Raw genomic sequence first — 26,037 nt, 5'->3', positions numbered from 1 at the left:
ACTCATCTATGCAGGGAGTCACACACACCCTCACCCACCCACACAGACACTCATACACCCATACAGGTACTCAGACAATCAATCAATAACCCATAGACCCACTTATGTACCTACTCACCAACCCATACAACCACTTACACACCAACTGACAGACTGATAACAGACATTCACACAAATTAGTCATTCACCCATACGTTCACTGAGCCACGTATAATCACTCACTTATACAGTCACGCACCCGCTAAATCATTAATACAGACACTCATCACCCACTGATTTATCAATACACCTTGGTGTGTACATATATTTAACACTCATAAACTTTTTAGAAACACAGTCGCCGGATGGTGTCATCAGTGATGTCATTTGAGATGTCATGAGTGATGTCACTGACGATATCATGAGTGATGTGATGGGTGAGTCATAAGCAGTGCATTCCGGGGGCGCAAATTATAGGTAGCTCAGCTAACTTAAACTGCTATATTTCCCTGGTTTTGTATGTGTGAAATGTCAGCCTAACTATAACGTCCCTGTATGTAACATTTGTTTTTTTAACTAAAAATATATATATATATATCTGCCTTCTGCGCAGAAACCCGAGTCGCTTTCAATAGCGGGCCGTAACGGGGTCGCGAGCCCCGAACCTTCACGAGTGAGCAAGGGCTCCGAGATGCGTAGAGTGACTTGGCTGAGAAAATAAAATCACGCTGAATGGATATTTTGTGGCCGTGGCATATTGTTTTTTGGATCTTTGAAAACAATATTGTTTGAATATATATATACAAATGACAAACACCCTAACCCGGAGGGTTCAGAACAAATAGAGACTGACTAACTTTTCCTACCATAGATCTCGAAATTTTGTCACAAGCCCACATGGGCAGGATACTACGTGTGGAACGACAGTGCCCTCCCTCTTATCCTCACCTTATAATCAAATAGGCGAACTTCCCATAGCATCGGGAACGACATGCAAGGGATATTATACCAATATATTCTTTTAAGAAACCCCTGATGCAGCATTTGCTATTATATGGGTCTCCAAATATGGGTGCAGGAGGCATGTAGGATAGTTCTTTAATTTTGTGACTAGAGGAAGGGACATTACACACGCACGACCCATATTACGTTTATTTCTATGGTCGGTATCAGACCTACCCGCCATACGATGTCACGTTCATCTTGGCAGCTAGGAAATACTAGTGCAGACACATGTCTGTTTTCGTTCTTTTCTTTTCTATTCCTTTTTTATAAGTTGAGGGATTAGCATAACTCATATTATTTCAGCAGTGGATCACAAATGTCAGCTGTTTATGATAAGGCTGTTTGTGTATGCATATACCTTTTCCTTGCTGTATTTAACTGTATGCACTACAATCACGGTGAAACTTCTATGTCTATGAAAATGTTTGGTCGCCATGGTAACCAAGGGTAAATGGTGGCGGTACTTTTAAGGTTGACACTGACAGAACTGATTATGCAGTGAACAAGGCGGTTTTGCCGCCGAAAGGCGTCTGACCGAGTTTGGAATAAATCGTCTTCTATGTCAAAATTACTCACGGAGTTGGTGCCTGTTTGTTGAAGAGACTATCAGGATGTTAATATATTAAGGAGGTTCGCCGGGACCTGGACACCAACCCTCCTCGATCTGGAGCACTAAGTATACGGATCCATTTGTCACAGTTCCTAGCGAAAGGAAAACTCGGCGCCCCCCAGTAGCGAAAAGGAAACGATTGTATTCACGAATAAAGACACCCGAAACACCGCGGAAAGGGAGAGTGACTGATCGGTGTGGGAGCCGGAGGGCATTCGCATTATCAGGTAAGCTCCTCTGAGCGGTAGTGTCCTGGGTGCCGAGTGAGAATAGAGTGGTGTCTGCTGGGAGAGGTAGTCCCGTACAGCAAAGTAAACGGGCAGTGAATGACACAGAAGATAATTGTATATTTCAAACAATGGCCGCGGACTGGGTAAAAGAACGTGAGGAGGCAGCACTCGATGTCTTCAATGATATGGACAATAACATAGAGCAAGCGCAGTCTGCCAACAAAGCCACAGAACCAACGGCAATAAATAATAGTGCTGAAATGCTCCATGAGTTAGAAATACTCCGTAACAACGAAATAGCTAAATGGTGGGAATGTAAGTCTCTACAGAGATATATGGACGTGGGTAGAATCCCCAGAGGGCTCCGGATTCTTGTGGCACCGACATATGAAAATCCCGATCCTGAAATGCTTAAGGACTGGGCTGACAACAGTGCCGAGTCCTCTAGAAGGATGCTCCAGATCTTGATTAAATATGCCGAGAGTGATCGAAAGACAATGCTAATGAAAATAGAGACATTAGTAAAAGAGCTGGAACAATGTGATAGTCAAGAGGAAATCAAAAAGAAACTAGGAGAAATGACTATCAGACTGACAAAACACGAAGATTTGATTAAAGAAAGAAAGGCCACGAAATTCCAACGTGATAGGAATGATTACATGCAAGGCAGAGTTTACACGTTTTCAAAAAAATTCGATAATATACGAAGGCAGCAACTATCAACCACTGCTGAAATGTTACAAAAAGGAACAGACCCAAGCGCTTCAGAATTGAGCTCAGAAGTGGAATCGGAAACAGAGTTAATAAGCGATATGGCGCAAAGACGCAAACCGCCAACAGTAATCCAAGAATTGGGTTTTTTACGTTTAGAAAGACTTACGAGCCTGCGCCCGCGGCCACCGCGCCAGGATCAACAAAAAGATACAACCCGGGCACGACAAAGGGACGAAAGAGAAAAAACAGACGCTGGGGCAAGCGGTGCACAAATACAACAACAAAAAACAAACAAACAACAATACAGAAGAAACAAGCGCAGATAAAAGAAAATGGAGAAATTGGAAACACAGTAATTAATTTAACAAAAATGGATCTAACGGAAAATGAACCTAAAATACTCGCCTTAGGACATTCTTTTTGTGAAAGAACAAACTTTGATTACTCACAGACACGGATAGATCTTTTTCAGTTTGTGAGGAAATTGAAACTACAAAAATATTTTGTGGACAGTGTGAACAGAGACCTTCTTCAATCCACATGTGAAGACACCAATAATGGATTGACAATAGTAGATGAGACCTTATTACAGGATCTACTACATATGCAACACGAGAATCAAGACACCACGGAAGCTGGGATGGCCAATATTAGACAAGAGACACGAGGCCTTATATATACTCCATTCAAACCCAAGTCAATGTTCACACCGGTGATGCCTAAAGATGGATATGACATTTTCGCCGAAAATGTGGTCAAAGATCTTAAGAATCTAGCACTCAAAAGTGACAAAGAATTTACCAAGACACACAACAGTAACAGGACAAACTACAACAAAGTCATGAGTAAAATTAAAGAACGCCAGGATGTTGTAGTAGATGGTCAGACAAAGGGGGTAATGTGGTCCTGTGGCCCCTGGAGGACTACAACATGGAGGCAATGAAACAACTTAGCGATAAAGATTGCTATTGCCGGATAGCTCCTACTGTCATTGTAGGTATAAATGAGAAATACCACAAATCACTATATGAATGGAGAAGTGCTAATTTGATCACTAAATCAGAATTTGAATATTTAAAAACTGATTATCCAGTGACACCGCAGCAATATCTAATCCCAAAAATTCATAAAAATGCCAGAAATCCACCTGGAAGGCCCATCATTGCAGCTATTGGGAGCCTATTTGAAAATACATCACGTTTTATTGACTTCTTCCTACAACCATTGGTCTGTGAAGAAGTGTAGCTCACTGGTTAGAGGAGGCATACCCTGAAGCAGAGATCAGACCCGGGACCTGGGTTCGATTCCCGACGCGGCAGGGTCCAGAGCCCAATTGTCCACGGACTCGATAATTCTCGCTTCGGTGCCCACTCTAAGCACGAGTTCACACTATGCAGCTCTGGGCAACAAGCCTGCTTAATCTCCACAACGGCCCCCCGCGGCGGGATGCCTGGCTTTCACCTTGGGGATGCCCAGTACGGGTTATCTTACAGGGAAAAACCAGGACGGGTTCCCAATGCAAGCGCCAAGATGCCCGTAGGGTGATAGCTGCGCTCTATAAGTACATCAATCAATCATCAATCAATCAATCATTAAGGATACTGGCGATTTTCTAACTAAGATTTATGATGTTAATTGGAATGATGATTATGTTTTGATGACCCTTGATGTCAACTCATTATATACGAGTATAAGACACAGGAATGGTCTCAATGCCCTGAAACACTATTTGAACAAGAGACCAATCAACTTGAAACAACACTCTCAAATGTTGTTGTGTAAGGCTGAATGGTGCCTTGAGAATAATGTGTTTATTTTTGACAAATTGTTTTATAAACAGTTACAGGGCACAGCCATGGGTACTTGCTTCGCCCCCAGCTATGCGAATTTGCATATGGGCTGGTGGGAGGAGCAAGTACTCATGACGGGACAAAAAACGTCAATGACTGAAAATGTGGACATTTATGTCCGCTACATAGATTATATATTCATCCTATGGCATGGAACTTTGGAGAGTGACGAAACATTTGCCGAAGAACTTAACAATCACAATTTGTCATTCACTAGTCACACCAGTAAAACCAGTATTCAGTTTCTAGATATAGAAATGTATATTGAAAATAGTTGTGTACAGACCAGAACATACAGAAAAGACACAGCAGGAAACGCAATACTACACGCTGACAGTTTCCACCACAACAGTGTCTAGGAAGGCATTCCATACACAGAGTGTCTCAGAATGAGACGCAATTGCAGTACAGAAGAAGGTCTCAGGAAATCTACTAAGGAGCTTTTTGGCAGACTACAGAGAAGAGGGTACAAAACCGAAACCCTAGACAAAGCTAAAAACAGAAGTGAGTTGATAACAAGGGAAGACCTATTGTTCAAGAACAAAGAACAAATTAAAAGTAATGTAGCTGGTACACCTAGATTGATTACAGGGTTTAATGTATACCACACTACGCTTAGAAAAATACTCTACAGGCATTGGAACACAGTCCGTAGTGACCCGGTTTTGGGACTTACCTGCCCTAAAACCCCAGCTATCAGTTTCAGAAGAGCAAAATCAATGCGCCAGGAATTGGTATGCAACTCACCCTCAGTAGTTAAAAGCCAGAATTGGCTACAATCACCAAAAGGCTTCATTAAGTGCAGTAGATGTAAGGCCTGTAGACACGGTACTAACATGAAGTCTGTCATCATGCCCTTCAGACATACACCATACCTTATCCGTGGCAGTTTCAATTGCAAAACTGATTTTGCTGTATATGTCTTGCACTGTACATGCCCTAAGATCTATTTAGGCAGTACTATTCATCAGGTTCACGTTCGCATCCTGCAACATCTCAGGGCTATTGCGAATGATGACCAAACATACCCTGTGGCACGTCACATAAATTCGTGCCATGGTGGTAAGTCTCAGGACCTCTCCTACTTTGTCATTGACAATGTCCCTAAAAATCCTAGGGGAGGAAACAGACAACTGGCATTGCGGAGATTAGAATCGAGATATATAATTCTTTTCAACTCCAAAATCCCACAAGGGATGAATGCAGATGAAGCGTTGAATGTTCACCTATGATCCCCTAATTAGGGATGCATGCCTCTCCTCTATTATCCATTCCTCGTAGCGTGAGAGTTCTCACACTTTTATTATAGATTTTGACTGCACCATTATCCTGAATATCTCTCACCGTTGGTTTCCTTTATACCATTTTGAACGTTACGCAAACTGGTTTTTGTAACTCAATGACAAACACCCTAACCCGGAGGGTTCAGAACAAATAGAGACTGACTAACTTTTTCTACCATAGACCTCGAAATTTTATCACAAGCCCACATGGGCAGGATACTACGTGTGGAACGACAGTGCCCTCCCTCTTATCCTCACCTTATAATCAAAAAGGCGCACTTCCCATAGCATCGGGAACGACATGCAAGGGATATTATACCTATATATTCTTTTAAGAAACCCCTGATGCTGCATTTGCTATTATATGGGTCTCCAAATATGGGTGCAGGAGGCATGTAGGATAATTCTTTTATTTTGTGACTAGAGGAAGGGACATTACACACGCACGACCCATATTACGTTTATTTCTATGGTGTGTATCAGACCTACCCTCCATACGATGTCACGTTCATCTTGGCAGCTAGGAAATACTAGTGCAGACACATGTCTGTTTTCGTTCTTTTCTTTTCTATTCCTTTTTTATAAGTTGAGGGATTAGCTTAACTCATATTATTTCAGCAGTGGATCACAAATGTCAGCTGTTTATGATTAGGCTGTTTGTGTATGCATATACCTTTTCCTTGCTGTATTTAACTGTATGCACTACAATCACGGTGAAACTTCTATTTCTATGAAAATGTTTGGTCGCCATGGTAACCAAGGGTAAATGGTGGCGGTACTTTTAAGGTTGACACTGACAAAACTGATTATGCAGTGAACAAGGCGGTTTTGCTGCCGAAACGCGTCTGACCGAGTTTGGAATAAATCGTCTTCTATGTCAAAATTACTCACGGAGTTGGTGCCTGTTTGTTGAAGAGACTATCAGGATGTTAATATATATATATATATATATATATATATATATATATATATATATATATATATATATATATATATATATATATATATATATATATAAAATTCATCCTTTCTGCAGCAAACAGCGCGCCCTCACACAACCTCCACTTCGTGCACAGAGAGACACAGCACCACTAAAGAGGTAATTCTTCAAGTCGTGAATTTATTAAGCGATTACATAGCACCAAGGTGAAAATGGCCTACGCGTTTCAGCCGTAGCCTTTGACAGGGATATATATATATATATATATATATATATATATATATATATATATATATATATATTCACTTAAAAAACCATAGGTTTCACACATGTTATAGTTAGCTGGACATTTCACTCGTAAAAAAACAATGAAATTCCCCCGTTATAGTTAGTGCAGGCAACTATAACTCACGCGACTGCAATCCTCTGCTGATGACGTCAGATATTACATCACTGATGACATATGTGTCTTTATGAAAAATAAACATTTGTAATATATGTATAGAAGACATGGGTAAATAAGTGTCTAAATACAGTGATGTAATATCTGACGTCATTAGCAGAGGATTGCGGTCGCGTGAGTTATAGTTGCCTGCACTAACTATAACGGAGGAATTTCATTGGTTTTTTACGAGTGAAATGTCCAGCTAACTATAACATGTGTGAAACCTATGGTTTTTTTAAGTGAATTTGCAAGGTTTTTTAAATGCTAATTCGTAACTATAACGTGTGTGAAACCTATGGTTTTTTCAGTGAATATATAAACATATCAATATAATCTGCATATCTATATAAATATAAATTCATGCAAACATATACATATATGCATACATATGCATGGTATGTACATGAAAGTTTGAAAAACTCTAATACAAGCAAAGCTAAAAAGCCACCTAATTACAAACAGAATTGCTTTAACTTAAACGAGGGCGAGCCTATTGCATTTTCAATGCTTGTTTACTTTGATTCCATCAAGAAGGCATTCAGATGTGTCCCACATTTTCCATAAATTCTGAATGGTAGCACTCTAGTTGCTCATTAGATCACTGTAGTAAAGCTACTGCTCACCAGGGAAGTCTGCTGCTGGTATTGAAAGTGCATGTTTCAGTCTGCATGTCAGAATGTTTTAATGAAATAGAAGAGGATTTGATAAGTCACTCAAAATGTGCCCTAATTTTTCTTTTTTCCTCACTAATCATAATTTCTATGGCAAAATGAACCTCCTCATTCGCTACTACTTTCTACTACTCACTCTCTACTACTCACTTTCTACTACTCTCTACTACTCTACTACTCTCTACTACTCACTCTCTACTACTCACTCTCTACTACTCACTCTCTACTACTCTCTACTACTCTCTACCACTCACTCTCTACTACTCTACTACTCACTCTCTACTACTCTCTACTACTCTCTCTCTATTACTCTCTCTCTCTACTACTCCCTCTACTACTCTCTCTACTACTCACTCTCTACTACTCACTCTCTACTACTCTCTACTACTCACTCTCAACTACTCACTCTACTACTCTCTCTACTACTCACTCTACTACTCTCTACCACACATCTCATCCTGAGATCTGATTGGCTGTCAGTACTTCATCCAAGAAGTGTTGGCAGCCATCTTGGGACCAATATACATGATAGCACCTCATTAAAAAGCATTGCAGTTAATAGAAGGTTTTAAGACTTGAGTTACTTTATAAATCATTTGTTGATGGTACCATACTCATTTTAGGAATTGTGGTGTGTTCTAAGGTGATTTTACCATGTGAAAAAGCCTTCTGCTGTGATATCATGAATCATGTTTGAGAGAAAACTATTTTCTCATGCTTTTCCCACAGAGGTTTGGAAGGTGATCTATAAGCTAAACTGAGAGCATATTTTCTGTAAATTCACATTATCTTTCTCAGTCATGTGAGAATGAAGTCTGACATTCTCAGGAAAACATGTACATCCAACAAGGGCAGAGACTGTCAGTTGATTCCTTTGTGTTCTACTGCAGCTTCCCAGAGTGTTCTAAAGAACAACTAGAGCACTAACAGTCCTACTTACGACAAACGTATTGCACACCTGAAGCCATCTTGATTGGAATAAAGTGGTAACTCTTAAAACATTCAATTTAAAAAGGAACAAAATGAGGAGGTCCATTTTGCCATAGAAGGTATGATTAGTGCTGCAGAAAGGAAAATTAGGGCACATTTTGAGTGACTTCTTAAATCCTCTTCTATTTCATAAAATAATTCTGACATGCAGACTGAAACATGCACTTTGAATACCACCATCAGACTTCCCTTGTGAGCAGTAGCTTTACTACAGTGATCTAATGAGCAACTAGAGTGCTAATATTCAGAATTAATGGCAAATGTGGGACACATCTGAATGCCTTCTTGATGGAACCAAAGTAAAAAACTGAAAGTATTTCCTACTGAGGAGACTGCAGTAAATGAGGAAATTAGTAAACTTCATAACAAATAAATCTCCCAAGATGGCCACCAGAGACAAAAGAGCCCAAATGTAGCCCAAATATCACCCAGATGTAGCCCAAGTATAGCCCAATGACAGAATGTCCCAGAGTGTTCTAACGAACAACTAGAGCGCTAACAGTCTTACTTATGACAAAAGTATGGCACACCTGAAGCCATCTTGATTGGAATAAAGGGGTAACACTTAAAACATTTAATTTACAAAGGAACAAAATGAGGGGGTTTATTTTGCCGTAGAAATTATGATTAGTGCTGCAGAAAGAAAAATTAGGGCACATTTTGACTTCTCAAATCCTCTTCTATTTCATAAAAAACTTCTGACATGCAGACTAACATGCACTTTGAATACAAGCAGCAGACTTCCCCGGTGAGCAGTAGCTTTACTACAGTGATCTAATGAGCAACTAGAGTGCTACCATTCAGAATTTATGGCAAATGTGTGACACATCTGAATGCCTTCTTGATGGAACCAAAGTAAAAAACTGAAAGTATTTCCTACTGAGGAGACTGCAGTAAATGAGGAAATTAGGAAACTTCATAGCAAATAAATCTCCCAAGATGGCCACCAGAGACAAAAGAGCCCAAATGTAGCCCAAATATCACCCAGATGTAGCCCAAGTATAGCCCAATAACAGAATGTCCCAGAGTGTTCTTAAGAACAACTAGAGCGCTTACTGTCTTACTTATGGCAAAAGTATGGCACACCTGAAGCCATCTTGATTGGAATAAACTGGTAACACTTAAAACATTTAATTTAAAAAGGAACACAATGAGGGGGTCCATTTTGCCATAGAAATTATGATTAGTGCTGAAGAAAGAAAAATTAGGGCACATTTTGATGACTTCTCAAATCCTCTTCTATTTCATTAAAAAATTCTGATATGCAGACTGAAACATGCACTTTTAATACCAGCAGCAGACTTCTGTGGTGAGCAGTAGCTTTACTACAGTGATCTAATGAGCAACTAGAGTGCTAACATTCAGAATTTATGGCAAATGTGTGACATATCTGAATACCTTCTTGATGGAATCAAAGTAAAAAACTGAAAGCATTTCCTACTGAGGAGACTGCAGTAAATGAGGAAATTAGGAAAGTTCATAACAAATAAATCTCCCAAGATGGCCACCAGAGACAAAAGAGCCCAAATGCAGCACAAATATCACCCTGATGTAGCCCACATGTAGCCCAATGACAGAAGTGTGCAAAACACTTTTTTTTGTGTATTTGCAGTTTTATATAGTGCAGACTTGTCAGGTATTGGAGTGCTTTACATGAGCATTGGTTACATCACACAAGACCAAATTCATTTTGGTTGTATCCATGGGGAGATTAAGTGATTTGACCAGAATCACAGAATGTTGAGCTGAAGCAGAAACTCCAACCTGGTTCCCCAGTTGCAAAGTCTGCAGCTCTGGAAGTAACACCACATTCTATCCCCTAAGTGCAACATTTAATCAAGTGGTCAACTGGATAAAAAAACATAAAGATTACAAATAATTTAAAAGTTCTTTGTCGCTATTTGAAAACTCAGAAACCATGTCCTCATTTTAGTTTTTTAGAGCACTAACCATAATTTTGATGCAAATAAGACCCTCTCATATATGTAATTTCTAAAGGAAATGCTCTAGGTATTACAGTTTTGATTACATCAAGATGACGTCAGGCGTTCCACACTTTTGTAATAAATATAGAATGTTAGCAATCTAGTTGTTCATTGGCATACTGTTGAGAGGCAGAGGCCAGGGGCACGGACTCTGAAAATTGAAGGCAGGTAGGAGAGTGCAGAGGCAACAATTTGACCACACTGGGCAGGCAGGAAGGGCAGTGGCAGCACAACAGACTATGGAGGGCAGTGGAAAGGGGGGCAGGGGCAACAAACCAACAATACAGGACTGGCAAGAGAGGCTGTGGCAATGTAATAGACCATTGTGGGCAGAAGGAAGAGGCAGTGGTAGTACAACCATACATGCCAACAGACCCGTTTCAGCCAGGAAACGTCCAATGTTTTTAAGCTCAAATGGGCTTTATTTGATCTGTCTCCTGTCTACAATCTCCTCTTTTTCAATGTAACTCAAAGGGGAAAATCAATGCCCCAGTTTTTTTTCAAAATCTCCCTCTTACCAAGTTCAAAATGTTCGCAAGTATGGTACATTGGATCATGGTAGGCAGGAGGAATTGGGGTAGGGACTTGGACTCAGATAACAGAAGACAGGAGGGACATGGAGAGGTGCACCAAACTGACCCTATAGGGCAGGCATCAGGGTTTGCAGCAGCACAATACACCACACAGGGCATGCGGGACGGGAGTGCAGCACAACAATCCATAGAAAGCAATAGGGAGGGGACAGAACCATGCACATGGACAACAGAGAACAGAGGGGAAAGAGGCAATGGTAGCTAGCTGACCATAATGGACAGACAGGAGAGAAAGCTGCAGCATAACAGACCATAAAGGGCAGGAGGGACGGATCAGGGGCATTACAATGGAACAGACAAGCCAGGAGGCAGTGAATAGGGGTCTGCACATGCAAACAGAGGGCTGGGGGCAAGGGGGCAGGGCAGGAGCAGCAAGATGACCATGGAGGTCAGGCAGATGGGCACTATAAACAAGACACACCATGGAGAGCAACAGTGAGACTATGATGGCATGCACACAGACCATGGAGGGAAGGTGGGAGGGGGTCAGGGGCAGCTAGCGGACCACACAGGGAAGGTGGGAGGGGCCATGGCAGCACAGAAGACCATCCATGGCAAGCGGGAGGGTTAGTGGCAGCACAATGGCTATGATGGGCAAGAAGGAGGGTGCAGGGGCATGCACAAAGGACCATGTAGAATAGAAGGGAGGGTCAGGACCTGGACACAGAGCAGAGAGTTCAGGGGAAGGGGCCTCACAACAGACCGCATGGGGCAGGCAGGAGGAGCAGTTGCAGCACAACAGACCAGGGAGGGCAGAAGGGTGTGGCAGTAAAATGGACTATTGAGGACAGGAGGAAGGGGATAGGGGCATGGCATGTGGACAGGCAGGGTGGAGGTGACAGGGACAGGTTACAGTCATCTGACAATGCTATGCAGGTGGGAGGGGAGTGGCAGCTCAACAGAACACTCAGAGTAGATAGGAGTGGCAGGTCCATGGAACATGGTGGGCAAAAAGGATGGAGCAGGGGCATGCACAAAGACATCGAAGGGCAGGGGGAAGGAGAATAGTGGCAGCAAGCTAAGCACAGAGGCTAAGCAGGAGGTCAATGATGGGCCATAGAATTGGGCAATGGAGGGCAGGAGGAGTGGACTAGTACATCATGCTAAATGGAGGGCAGTGGCAGCACATCAGACCATGCATGGCAGGAGGGAGGAGGCTAGTCCATGAATTCAGACAACAGAGGATAGGGAGGAGGTGGATGGGGCAGCAAGTTAACTGTTGAGAGAAGGTGGGTATTAGGAACTTTATTGTTTTTAAAATGTGTGTCTGTGCGAACTACTTAAAATATGAACAAGTATGCAGCATAATCTCACTTTTCTTCAGGAAGAAGAGGACGTTTGTGACTGTAACTCCGGGCTCACTTGGCAGATGACCCTCCACCCCCCATCGCAAAATGTAATGCCCGTGAAAAGGGTAGGTGGACGCAGTGTTATATAGAACTAGATATAGTATATGGTATAAACTATGCACCAAAAAGTGTGATATAAGATGAACCGGGCCGTGAAATATAATATGCAATACATTGTGCGCAATGACAGATTCATTGGAGAGCGCGAAATAGCACAGGCACTAGCGCGTGCTATGCGATATGCGCCTTGGAGTGTAATATGCACCGGGCAGTGTTGTGTAACCTAACTAGTCTCTAAAGTTGAAATATAAAATATGTGCTGGGGAGTGTAACGTTGCATATGCACTGTGACAAAGATATGGATCCCAGATTGTAATATGTATGGCATAGTGCTGTGCGTTATACCATAGGCATCGAGGAAGGCACGTTAGATGGGGTAATATAACCCGTGCGAAGGCAAGTGTGGCATGACATATTCACGGGGTGGTGTTACAGTGCACATGGGCTAAGGAGTGTCATAGCATACGCACTAGCTGGTGGAATACAACACAGAGGTGTGTGGCACTCGGCGGGCACTGGTGGGTGTAACACAGCATTGGCGTCTGACAGGAGCACGCTGTGACTCTCAAGTGAGGTTTGTCTCCTTTCCAGAGAGTAAAATAAAAAGTATTACACATCCGGCGGTGGATGTGTGTTTTATTAACCGTGAGGGGGGTTTCTTGCATAGTTTGGTCGAATTTTTGTCGAATCCCCTTTGAATGGCTTGGTGTGCCTGTGTATTAAATGTGCCCGTCAATAGCTACCCATGTTTGTATAAATAAACGACAAGGGTGTCTACTTGGAGAGTACCCACCAGCGGGGGCGCCGGGATTAGGCACGGTAGGGCGTCAGACACGTCAGAGCTTCACTAGTGGTGTAAATACATTCCACGTGGATTCATTGTATGCATAGTCGCCTTTTAATGAATATCACGCAAATCATCATGGTGATAGGTACATACGGTTTGTCCAGTATGTCCTAGGTGTTTCTATAAATATCTTATTTTTTTTTAAATAATAAAAAACAAAGGCCGGCCCCGGGGGATGGGGTCCCCGGGGCCATAAGTGGCCTGAGGAGGGGGGCAACGCAGCCCCCCTCCTAAAGAATTAAAAAAAAAAAAAAGGCCGTGACCCGGGGGTTGGGGTCCCCAGGGCCGATTAAGGCCTTGGGAGGGGAGCCACGCGGGTCCGTTGCAAATTTATTTTTTTCAACAACAAAAAATTAGGGTGCAGGCCCTGGGGGATGGGGTCCCCAATGGGTTCCCCAGGGCCAATACATTAGAAAAAGAAGGGGGGCCACACAGCCCCCCTTCTTAAAAAAAAATAAACAAATAAAAGACCGGCATCGCGCTGGAGGCCACACCCCCTCCTTGCAGCACTCTGCAAACGCACCTCCTGGCCAGTTGTAAGTTGGGGAATTAATTCCCTTTCAATACTGAAGGTCCCTGCAGGCCAACTAGCCCAACAGGTATCTCCAGTATGCGCCATGGAGCTGCGTTGCAGACAGGTGTTCTCAGGCCACGCCCCTTTTTACACCTCTATGCAACGCAGCTCTGTGGCGCTTACTTGAGGTACCTAGTGGGCTAGTTTGACCCTAGGGACCCTTAGGATTCAAGGGGACTTAATCTCTCAACTTAGAACGGCCACAGGGTGCGTTTACACAGTGGTGAAGGGAGGGGACGGGGCCTGAGGTGACGTGTGCAAACACGCCCTGTGGCGCGTTTTAAGATGGGGAAATAATTCCCTTTCAATCCTGAAGGACCCTGGGGGCCAACTAGCCCACCAGATGCTTCCAGTAAGCGCCACTGCTCTGCGTTGCAGAGAGGTGGTGCAGGCCGTGCCCCTTTTTACACATCTCTGCAATGGCGCTTACTGGACGTACCTAGTGGGCTATTTTGCCCCTAGGGACCCTCAGGATTCAAGGGGACTTAATCTCCCAACTTAAAACGGCCACAGGGCGTGTTTACACAGTGGGGAAGGGAGGGGACGGGGCCTGAGGTGATGTGTGCAAACACGCTCTGTGGCGCGTTTTAAGAGGTAGTTTTAATCCCCTGCCCTATTATATACTAGGGGCTTACAGAGGAGGTCATGCTTATCACAGGGGGACCCCAACGCATAGTGTTCCCTTGTGTATGTAGGTGTTTTCACTGTATTCTGAGTGTCTTTTAACATAGCACTGGCTCTGGGAGGGGTTAGTCAGACTCAGTTACCACCAGTATCCGTCTGAAAAAGTTGAGGGTACAGGATGATTTTGCAACAAGGCTTCTTTCTGCTCTTCTGTTTGTTCTTTCTGCACGTTATCCTTCTTCCTGCACTTTTCTTCGTCTTTGAGGACTTCGGTTGCTTCTTTCTGCATTTCTTTTTTTTCTTTCTGTGCGTTTTTTCTTCTTCACATGTCCTATCTCTGTAGGCATAGTTAGAAATTAGCATTTAAAAAACCTTTGAAATTCACTGAAAAAGCCATAGGTTTCAGGCACGTTATAGTTAGGAATTAGCATTTAAAAAACCTTAGAAATTCACTGACAAAACCATAGGTATTCACTAAGATACTTATTCAGTCAGTTATACAATCAATTTTTCAAAAAGGAATCATCCATTTAGACACTTATATACCCATTTATTCTTCCATCGACCGTGAGATATACATATATAAAACATATGTAATTTTCAGAAAAACACACATTCACTGGATGATGTCATCAGTGATGTCATCAGTGATGTCATTTGAGATGTCATCAGTGATGTCACTGACCATGTCATGAGTGATGTAATATGTGACGTCATCAGCAGTGCATTGCTGGCACGCGAGTTATAGTTAGCTGAACTAACTATAACGGGGGAATTTCAATGGTTTTGTACGAGTGAAAAGTCCAGCTAACTATAACGTCCCTGAAACCTATGGTTTTTTCACTGAATATATATATATATATATATATATATATATATATATTTATATATATATATATATATAGTGTCTCCTTGAAAATTGTTTAGTATCACAAACACTGTCTCTACTTCTAATAGTGAAGAATGAAAATTAGAAAATACCATTATGTGCAGTAACTTGCCACTTGAAGATTCTCTGCTTTTCAGGTCTTCCTTCTCTTTCAGCCCTAGTCTTTATAATACCTCTTCCACCTGTATTTCTGCCTTTAACTCCTGATTATCCTCTTAAGAGCAACATCATCTGCCATGAACAGAAATTTGTATTTATTGCAGTCTTACATTATTCTTTCTTCCTCTATCTCTTTTACATGTTACATTCTTATTTTACTTCCCCTTCTTTATTCTTAATCTGAATTATTTGATTCGGTCTCTCATTCTCGCTGCACGTTTATACTGTTTCTCTGTCCTGTCATTTTCAGCGAACCTATCTGAGCAAGATGTGTTCGCTTCTGGCATTCCAGACTGTTGAAACTTGGCCTCAAACTTATTCTATTAAATTTTGACTATTGCTCTACTCTGATTTCTCTCCCAATATGCATCTATGTATATATGTGGTATTTATATAGCTCTACCTTGGCCAAAAGGCAGCAGAGCGCTGTATAGAAATGAGGGATAAAAGAAAAGAGATGGGTTAATATTACTCCTAAGAGTTCCCACCCTCTAAATAGATGTAAAGGGGGTAACCACAGTGAGAATGAATGCTAGGAAGAAACATCAGATAAATGGGAGGAATGGCGATAAACTGGTCCGTAAAATGGAATCGTTTTGAGAGTGTTTATTTGAAAGAGAACATTCATTTTATCCTGCCTGAAATGTTGGCCCAAGTCAATATATTGGTATGGATAGGGGTGCTATAGTCCATCATTCAGCAAGAAGTAATTTTATATATGTGGCCCATTAAATCAAACATGAAAATTACATTTGGAAACAAGACAATTAAACTGCTGTCCACGATGTACACATACTTACCAGTTGTAAATCATCTCTACAAAAGCTACATTTATTTCTCATCTATGAGCAAAAACAACATAAAGCCTTTCTGTTACAATACATGTAAAAAAATATTTTGAAAAATGTCTGTTTTGCACAGTGTACAATCTGTCCAAGCTCACGATATTTTCTCAGTCAAGGTTCAAAATAAAAATGTATTGGATTTCTCTTCCTAGCAAACCATCAATTGTAAATTATCCTTATTGCAAGAAAGCTAAAAAAAGACTGACTACATCACTGCTAATACGCTGGAAAATCAAAACTAAGGTCTTGCATCCTTCAATTTCAAAGAATCATTTTTGAATCCAGATAAAAGTGTCAATCAGAAATTAAAACAATTATGCTACAATCTAAGCAACAGAATGAATACAATCATTTTTGGATTGGCAATATTTCAAGATACAGTAAAAACCTTTTCATATATTACTTTTTCTCTTATTAATGTGCTTGTGATGCTTTGTTCTTTCCGAAGTAGAATACCTGATTCATTTGATTAGAGGGCAAGCTTTTTATGATGGAAGATAATGGTCTTCAGTGCCTAAAGGAATTTATGGCAAGACCTACACAATTAGTGCGTTTGTTGACATGCACACATACTTGAAAATCAACTCTTAGATACTGAAGGTTTCAAATCATATATAACGTTTAACTGTGCAAGCTTGCAACCACTAAATGGAGTGAATTAGTTCTGGTTAGTTAATGTGAAAAAGTGATGGCTTTTCTTGAGAACTATTAGCTCCGGGGTCGATAGTTAATTGTGGAATGCTCTAAACAGTGCCTACTTCAAACTGAATTTCGATGCAGATCCCATGGTCTTCTGGAACGAGTCCAAATGATTCATTTTGGAAAAGACACACTGTTGCAGAGATTCTGTTTGGAAACAGAAAAATGCCTGGGATCACAGAACATCAGTATGTAGGGAATGAGTCACCTTATCACATCAGCACTTATGGGTCCAAATCCTGACTAGCTTATTGTGCCTTACCTGCCCTCCTAACCTTCCCAGAATAACCTGTAAATTGGCACCCCAGAACGCACCACTGTAGTCCCCTCAGAACCGTAGTAACAGATCATCACCTTTCGTTCTCTCACTCATGAATGTCCACAATAAACCAGAGAGAGGCACAGTACAATTTACAATATTTTTTGAAACTATTGTGCTCTATCATGAAATAAGTGTGCTGCAATTAAGAAACATATACATTACTAATAAACTGTATACAATAAAAATCCCTATCATGGCGAATTATATATTTTCCTAAGCCTAGCCTTACTTTATGAGCACAGTGATATACAGTGATCTCTGGGATTATGACCAGGAATAGGCATTTGCAGTTAGTTCGTCTGCATCTCAGATTGCGCAGAGCTGGTGTGGTCGTCCCAGAACATTTCCTCTGCAAAAATGTTTGTTTTCAAAACTGTAAGTCTCGGCTTACATGATAAGAGTTGCCATGTTCGAAAACAGCAGCTCTCAGTGATAGTGACCTGCCACAGAGAAAAAACAGCAAAACCCACAAGATGATGGACGGAATGTTGCACATTGGCAAAACATTCTCCCCCAGTCACAGATCTGGGTTTCATCCATCGTTATTTTGCTCACCACACCACCCCAGTTCAGACATGGCCATATGCAAATCAGTCTTGACCCTGTGCCTCATGGGAACAGTCCAGCCCGAACTGCCAAGCCATGTCTTCCCTGGACTGGAATCAAGCAGCCTAGGACCGGTTTCGGGGTTTCACCCCTCTTCAGCCAGGATAGCTTGACTCCAGTGGCGTAGTGAGCACGGGACCCACGTCTGGGCATACCCTTCCCACATAGGGTGAACTGCAAAACACACAAGATGATGGACGGAATGTTGCACATTGGCAAACCATTCACCCCCAGTCACAGATCTGGGTTTAATCCATCGTTATTTTGCTCACCACGCCACCCCAGTTCAGACATGGCCATATGCAAATCAGTCTTGACCCTGTGCCTCATGGGAACAGTCCAGCCCGAACTGCCAAGCCATGTCTTCCCTGGACTGAAATCAAGCAGCCTAGGACCGGTTTCGGGATTCAAGCAAGCCTGGCTGAAGACGGCTGAAATGCCAGAAACCGGTCCTAGGAAGCTTGTTTCCGGTCCAGGGAAGGCATGACTAGGCAGTTCGGGCTGGACTGTTCCCATGAGGCACAGGGTCAGACTGATTTGCATATGGCCATGTCTGAACTGGGGTGGCAGAGTGGGCTAAAGAACGGTGATGGATCAAACCCGGATCTGTTGACTGGGTGTGAGTGTTTGATTGGTTCTGATGCTCCGTCCATCACCACCCCCTTTTGTACCACAGAGAAAAAACAGGGCATGATGTTGTTCGACCTTGTACAAAATGTCCAGACTGAGACCTAGGGAGAAGTACTGAATAACAAAAACATGTCCAGTGTATTTCTGAAATAAATTTGTGGCACAGAAATAAACATCCTGTGTGTATTGTGTGCAAAACAAAGCAGTCTACAACATCTGCAGTTAGGCTAACATAGGTCAGAACTGCAGTGGGCCCCAAGGGGAACTCACGACAACACTTCAGAAAATGTAATGGCACTGTTTTAGAGTCCTAGAGCGTGACCTAATTTTGGGTTCTTTAAGTATCCAAATAATAGTTCCCTTTAGGTTAGTAGATTTGTGGGACTACAGATAAAGCCTGTAAATAACAAACTAAGGTTAGCCAATAGATCTCTTTTCCTAATGTCACGGAGAAACCTATCGCACAGGTCATTTGGACCAGATTTGGCTCCTTTGATCCCAGCCCCTAGATCTTTCTGGTGTTATAGCCAATAGTTAATCAGTAAATAAATCCTTGACAGCAAAACAAAAAAATAAGATAACACTTCAAAGCCAGTACCAAATATATTTGCAGTCCCCTCATTTGAATGGTGAATTAAAATGTTACAGGATTCCTAAACCCTGTTTTAACTGCATAGGAATACATTTATTCCCAAAATGCCAGAACATATCTTTTCAGTAATCTGGAAATCAAAAAGGTGCAGTCGCTATATGTTAAAGCCCATTTTTATTACCAATTGCAAAATGCCTAAAAATGGGAAACCATACCCTTTATAATCAATGATTTTCTACAAATATAAAATTAGGTTTTAGAATACCTACACCCGTATTGTTCTTATCTCTTTCTGTATGAGAATGTTTGATTCATTGACTAAGTATCCAAATTGTTTATGGAGTAAACTAACTGTAAGCGACTTTTACAGAGCTTACTCAATTGTAATTTCTTAATTGGTATAAATAGAAATTATTAAACCAATCCCTTGTACGCACACCTCTGGGTAGGCTCACAGGCTCTGCACAAAGGGATAAGGGTTACCCCATTTTTGTTTTTGGGAATAAGATGCACTGTGGAATTGTTTGCCATAAGGCAAACAGGAACAGCTGCAAAAGTGGATAAAGTTGTCCATGGGAGCTTTTACCCCCATTGGTTAGTGAAGAGCCAGGAGTCACTCCCATTAACTATCTGGTGCCAGGCATAAATGTGGCACCCCAAGTCACCCCCTTCAGAACACTCTGGACCTGTCTGAGCTGTCTAATCAGCATCCAGAATTTCTGCACTCGACTAGCTATTATCATCACGACCTCCAGGCACTCTAAAGCTATATACAATGAGAAGGCCTTTTCCAAGGCTTTGAATTCCAGCTCAAATTAATGAGTCCTCCTTCCAGCACTGTGGGGTCAGTAATGTAAAGCATAACACTTTAAAACTCACAAAACAGTACGGCAAGACAGCTCTGCAGGTCGACAGCAACTACTAAACCTCTATTTAAACTATGATAGTTCCGAAAACATGATAGTACCCTCTTCATCCTGGTATCTACAGGTAGGAGCCCCTATAACCAGGATGACTCGTTTCCAGTGCCTAAGAGGAGAATATTGAATAAATAACAAGGTTTAATCATAATCTCTATATTAGAGAGATTGCTTTAATTTGCCAAATGTCCTTCATCATAGTGTAACCCTGTAATCCAGTAATGGGTGAAACTCAACATCCAGGCCTGGCTGCCAGAAATGTTGTATCTGTGCTCCACTTCTCCCTCTGTAGAATGGTGCATAGCATCGGTAAGAAACGCCCTCAGTAGGACAGTTAATATACTCTCTCATTACTGTGTCATCCACTCTCATTTGATTGACGGCTGGGCCCATCCTCTGCACCTCAGCGCCAGAGTAACCTAATTTGTTGTCCTTGTTAGAGCATGTGTCATGCTCACCGTCAATGGAGTGTGAGTGGAGTCTGCAGCGCATCATTTGACACCAAGATTTCGGTCTTCACTGCGTTATCTTTCTGTGTGGTGGGCATGGCCAGGCCGCCGCGTTCTCCTACAAATCATTCTGGCTCTTGGACCAGTAGCTGTGCCCAGGCTCGTTCTTTCAGACTCCAAGCATGGTGCAGCACTGTCCTATGCAGCCGAGTCCTCTGTGAAGAGTGATCCTCCATTAGCTATAATGAAGGGCGTTTCCGGGAACAGCAGTGTGTACTTCAGAGCTAACAAGCATGCCTTCTTCTTGACCATCAGGAATGATGGTCGTTGCTGCTAAACTGCAGTGGTGTAGTCTAGGAGAACGAATGTGTGTCCCCCTAAACCTGAAGAGTTCTTTGTGCATGCTTCAGTGGTGTAGTCTATGAGCACTAATGTGTGCCCCCTAAACCTTAGGAGTTCATTGTGCCTTCTGCAATGGTGTAGTCTTGGAAAATTAATGTGTGTCCCCTAAACCTGAAGAGTCCGTTGTGCCCGCTGCAGTGGTGTAGCCTAGGAGAACAAATGTGTGTCCCCTAAACCTGAAGAGTTCAGTGGGAACCATATTAAAGCGCCCTCAGAGAGACAAAATATCAACAAAAGCTGAGAAAAGTAGAGGTAATGTGCGAAAAAGCAGATTTTATATGGGAAAGGGTGGATTTTCAATATGAAAATGTGCATTTTAGGACACCGCCACATTGGTGATTGTCATGCCTTATTAGAATGGGGCGTCTGCTGCTCGTTGTCCCTGGGCCCGCCATGCGAGGTATGTAGATCTGGGGTATGGTTAATTCACAGTGGGCCTGATAGTGAGTTCTATATGTGCCATGTGGTTCTCCCACAGGAGAACGAAGACCTTAGCCTCTGATGACCTGGCAATGGCTGTGGGCCTTTATAAGTGAGCACCCTAATTTATCGCCAAGGTTTTGTGGAACTACCAGTTGCTCTCGATTAAAAAAAACATAGCAATTGTGTTTAGAGCCTTTCAACTCGATAAACACCAACATGGTAGTGGCTGTATCCATATGTGCCCCATCTGTGTAAAGCAATTTATGGTTTCACTGGTGATGGCCGTATATAGGCTGAAGATGTGATTGGCCCACCCCCTCTCTGTTCATTAAATGGCTGATGATTCTAGCAATGCCTTGGTTTTTATTGATACTTTTGAGATATGAGGAGCAATAGAGCCAGAAGTCTGGTGATGTGGTACTTCTGCCTGTGGAAGCTTAACATAGGCGCTGTATCCCTTTGATGCTCTAATTGCCCCTTCACCATTCCGTAACCACCAGTCTGTACATTCATTTGCCACTTTGAATTGAATTGTCTGAATTCCCCTGGTGGAACAGAACCATTCGGGCGAAGGGTGGGAGGACAAAACACCCACATGCTAACAATGAGAACCCTGAATTGTTATAAAGAAAAAAAGTGTATGGTTTGGTAGCACATCATAACTACGAAAACTACCTCTAACTCTACACTCTGTACTATCTGTACTTCCGTTTATTTTTGTCAGTTAATTTTGATAAAAAGTTAAAGGAGGACAGACCCCTTTTATTTTCAGAATCGTGCACCTCTAAACCAATTTCTTGGGTCCATTTCCGATTATGCTTCAGCTTTAATTTGTGTTTGGGCACATAATACAGAATTACAAGAAATTTCACACAGTTTGCGTGGCAGGAAAATGAGGAATTTCAGCTTAGTCCAGGCCTGCGCCGAGAATGCCTGAATATTCATATCTCTCTTAAAAATGCAATGAAAATCTAGTGGTTCAAAAAAGTAAGCATATGTGTTTTGCTTCAGTTTAACAATGGGTACAGACGTGTCCTTACGGATGCCATCTCTTTAATTCTTTTTTTATGACCACGTGGAAGACTGATTGTAACGTATATGCTTTTGTTTTCCGCAGAGTCCTTCGTATCGGTGGAACCATCGTGTTACTGCTCAGTCTAGAGCTCTATAAGCAGGTGGGACTGCATGTTTCTGGCATTCTCAATAATGCTAGGCCTCCGACTGCTGCCAGGGGGGGAACAAGTGGAGCAGAAATGATGAACAATGCCAACTGTGAGGAGAAACAGGAGAATTCAAGCGACAATAGCACTGGGAGCCAGAGTCTGCGTTTGAGATGTTTGCTACCAGTGGAATCGCATTCTGTTAGTCTTGGTGTGACTGATGCATGCATATTAAAATGTAAAAAGATAGCTACACCACCTGTCCAGTGAAGCTCAAGAAATCCATTGCAAAGTTGTATCTCTGTACTGCCCTTCCGGTGTGTTGCTGCACCACGTTCAATAGGCCGTTCCCAATTACAAATCTTTGCACTCTGAGTCATATTTTCTTTGTGTTATTGCCCTCGGCCTAAGATCCATGATCACAGAATTTATGTATTTATTTGTTTTTAATTTTCTATATATTGAGCTTTTAGCAGAGACAAACATCGAAAGTAAAGCCCCCAAGCTCTGTGTGATCCGTGTGAGGAATCCACAACCCCCCCATTCCCCCCCAATACACGGTGCCTACTCCTCCCTATTTTGTCTGAAGCAGAACGGGACTGCCAGAGAACTGATCTTTGGCAACCGGATGAATTTGGGGCCTGCCGATGACAAAGTTCACGGGGGACCCGGAGGAGACGGAGCCGTGTGGTGGCGGAGTCGGGAGCACTGGGTGACTGCTTAGCATTGCTACCCCATGTCCTTTGAGAATGTGAGGACCATGAAATTACAACAATAAAGTGCGTGCAACATAATAAATGGCAGGGACACCTTTTGTGGATAAACTATGCCGCAAGTTTATGGAGTACACAGGTTCGGTTAGCTTACGGGTGATCCAGGTGTCGACCATGAGATCCTTGAACGGCCGACACCCATGCTGAGAAAGCTAGAGCTGTCCTGTTAGTGTTTTTGGCAGCAACTCCGTTAGATTCTTTACAGCTCGTTCAACACAGTAGGTTGCAACCATACTCTTTACTTTGTGTCATGCTCCTGACTAGTCAGAGCGAGACCCCGGCCAGTCTCTACCTTTGCTCAGGATTTCAACTGTCCCTTGAGTGATTAAGGAGCGCCGTCATCCCACTCCCCGCTGTAATGACTCCCAGTGACCTGAGGCAATTTTTATTGGGCTCCAAGATCCACTATCTGGAGGCATTCTAGTTGTTTAAAGCTTTAGGATCGCCCTGTAACTCTGCCTTGCGACGATACATGCATGCCTTTAACAGAAAGTATTAACTGGACAATTGCATACACACTTATGCAAACGTCTCCATATTCTCTTCTTTTCCATATGACCTGCTGGGAGGGTGGTTGGTTAACGCTGACTGCCAAAGAGACCCTGCCCTGGGAGGTGACCCCTTATAAGCCCCCCTGGCCCACTCTTCCCCTCCTGACACCTGAGGCCATAAACTTAGGAGATGACCCAACTTTCCCTCTACAGTGGCCCGATGAGCACGTCTACCCTTGCAGCAGGGGAGCAACACTAGGGTGCTGTCCCCTCTATGTCGCCCTGCGTGCGACGTGGCCAGCTGCATTCCCTTTCACCTGGAGCTCTCCTGCCCAGAGCAAGCAAACGCTGCATGTGGTGCAGAGAATAGTGCCTGAAAAGATAAGGGTCTGGTGGTGGGAGCAGAGAACCGGAGAAGAACGTTCTGCCTCGGCTTTGCTTCCCCTCCCCTCAATTGTTTTCCCTGGTGTCTGGCCTGGTGAGAGTGGCATGTTCCCTGAAGGTCGATCACGGCGGCTAGCTGAGGTGAAGAGTGTATATGCCACAGAGGAGTAAAGTAAACTGAGGCCTGAGTGAAAGTAAGTGCCTGCTGTGGGCCGGGATCTGTAGCGGCATAGAGGAGACAGATGTGGGCACAGAGGGCAATGCCGGTGGGTGTAGTAGTCATGTTATGCCGCTCATTGTCCTCTGTCTCCTGCCCTGGGCCCAAAGCCTGCACTGTGATGTTGCTAAGCCCCTCTTCTGGATGAGAGGTGGGACTGCCACAGCTGTGGGGGACTGATTAGAGATGCTGTTGGGTGGAGGACTGGAAGTAATCCCCAAGGTTGTGCCCATATTTTGAGGTCAGAAACCCTTCGCCCTTTTGAGGTGCTCATGTTGGGCCTCAGCCCTCCACCCATCCGTCCGTGTTCCCAGATGTGGACCTGGGATTTGGCTGCCCGGATACTACATGCTTGTCATGGCCCTTGTTCGCTTTGGGGACTGCTGACTGGGCTGTGGACCTCTGACTCTCCCTACTTGGGACAGTGCTGTGGCTTATTGTGGGCTGGTGAGGCGAGGAGGTGCGGGGTGTCCTGGCTTTGCCGCCTCCACAGCTAGTGGTCTGCCCCTTGCCCGACCAATGGTGTTGAATTACAGAGGGCACCTGGCTGGAACTGGGGCAGTGAAATTCAACCGCTGGCGTCTGTTTCCCCCAGGGGTCTTCGACTTGGTGGGAGCGCATCACTAGGTGAGGTTCTACGGGAACTCAATCCTCCTGAGGATGGTGAGGGACAAGTTCTCGCGGGGATCTCAGTAGACCAAGATGAATCAGTTTACTGCTGCTGCACAGCGAGCGAACGGCGGCAGGGGCGACAAAGTGTCTGGATGAGCTACAGGGGCCCACTGTAGCGCTGATTCTGGCGGTGATCGAGGCTTCCAGTGCCAATGTCCAGCCCAAGATAGACTCAGTATCTATGGACATAAATCTGTTGCACATAGACCTGCAAAAAAAGTGACTGGGGGATCACAACAGCACCTTACGGAACTCCAGGAAGAAGTGAAGGTTCTCCAATCCACATTTGCCACCCTGATGGCTCACTCGCAGCGGTTCGAGATGCGGGCCAAGGACTCATAGGGATGTCCCCAAGGGAGCGGAGGGGAGGGCTACGGAAGTCTTCCTAGAACAGTGGCTCCAAAGGCTGCTGCCAGGAGCATCGCCATTGACAGTCGCTTTAGTGGAACGTGCACACAGAGTCTTGGTGCCGCCACAGTCACACGGGGGCCACCGAGAACTATAATAGCCAAAATCCTCAACTACAGAGATACAATACTGCAGGCGGTCTGTCACCAGGGCAACCCCTCCTTTGTAGAACACACTATACAGATCTTTCCGGACTATACTCCACATGTACATCAAATGCTAAAAACGTATGGAGGAGTCAAACAAA

The 26,037-nt window shown here is 43.3% G+C and overlaps 1 protein-coding gene across 1 annotated transcript in view; it reads left to right on the top strand.

Annotated features, from left to right (window-relative positions):
- Positions 1–23,224, top strand: part of THUMPD2 (THUMP domain 2 tRNA and snRNA guanosine methyltransferase) — a 315,452-nt gene extending 292,228 nt beyond the window's left edge. The window contains exon 10 of the mRNA XM_085612078.1: positions 22,803–23,224. Coding sequence (XP_085468204.1) covers positions 22,803–23,115 — 313 coding nt within the window. The 3' untranslated portion in view covers positions 23,116–23,224. The remainder of the gene's footprint in view (positions 1–22,802) is intronic.
- The last annotated feature ends 2,813 nt before the right edge of the window (positions 23,225–26,037 follow it).

The sequence above is a fragment of the Triturus cristatus genome, chromosome 6 (assembly GCF_964204655.1).
Source record: "Triturus cristatus chromosome 6, aTriCri1.1, whole genome shotgun sequence".
Classification (NCBI taxonomy): Eukaryota; Metazoa; Chordata; class Amphibia; order Caudata; family Salamandridae; genus Triturus; species Triturus cristatus.
The sequence above is the reverse complement of the archived record's forward strand: the minus strand, read 5'-3'. Positions and strand labels throughout refer to the sequence as shown.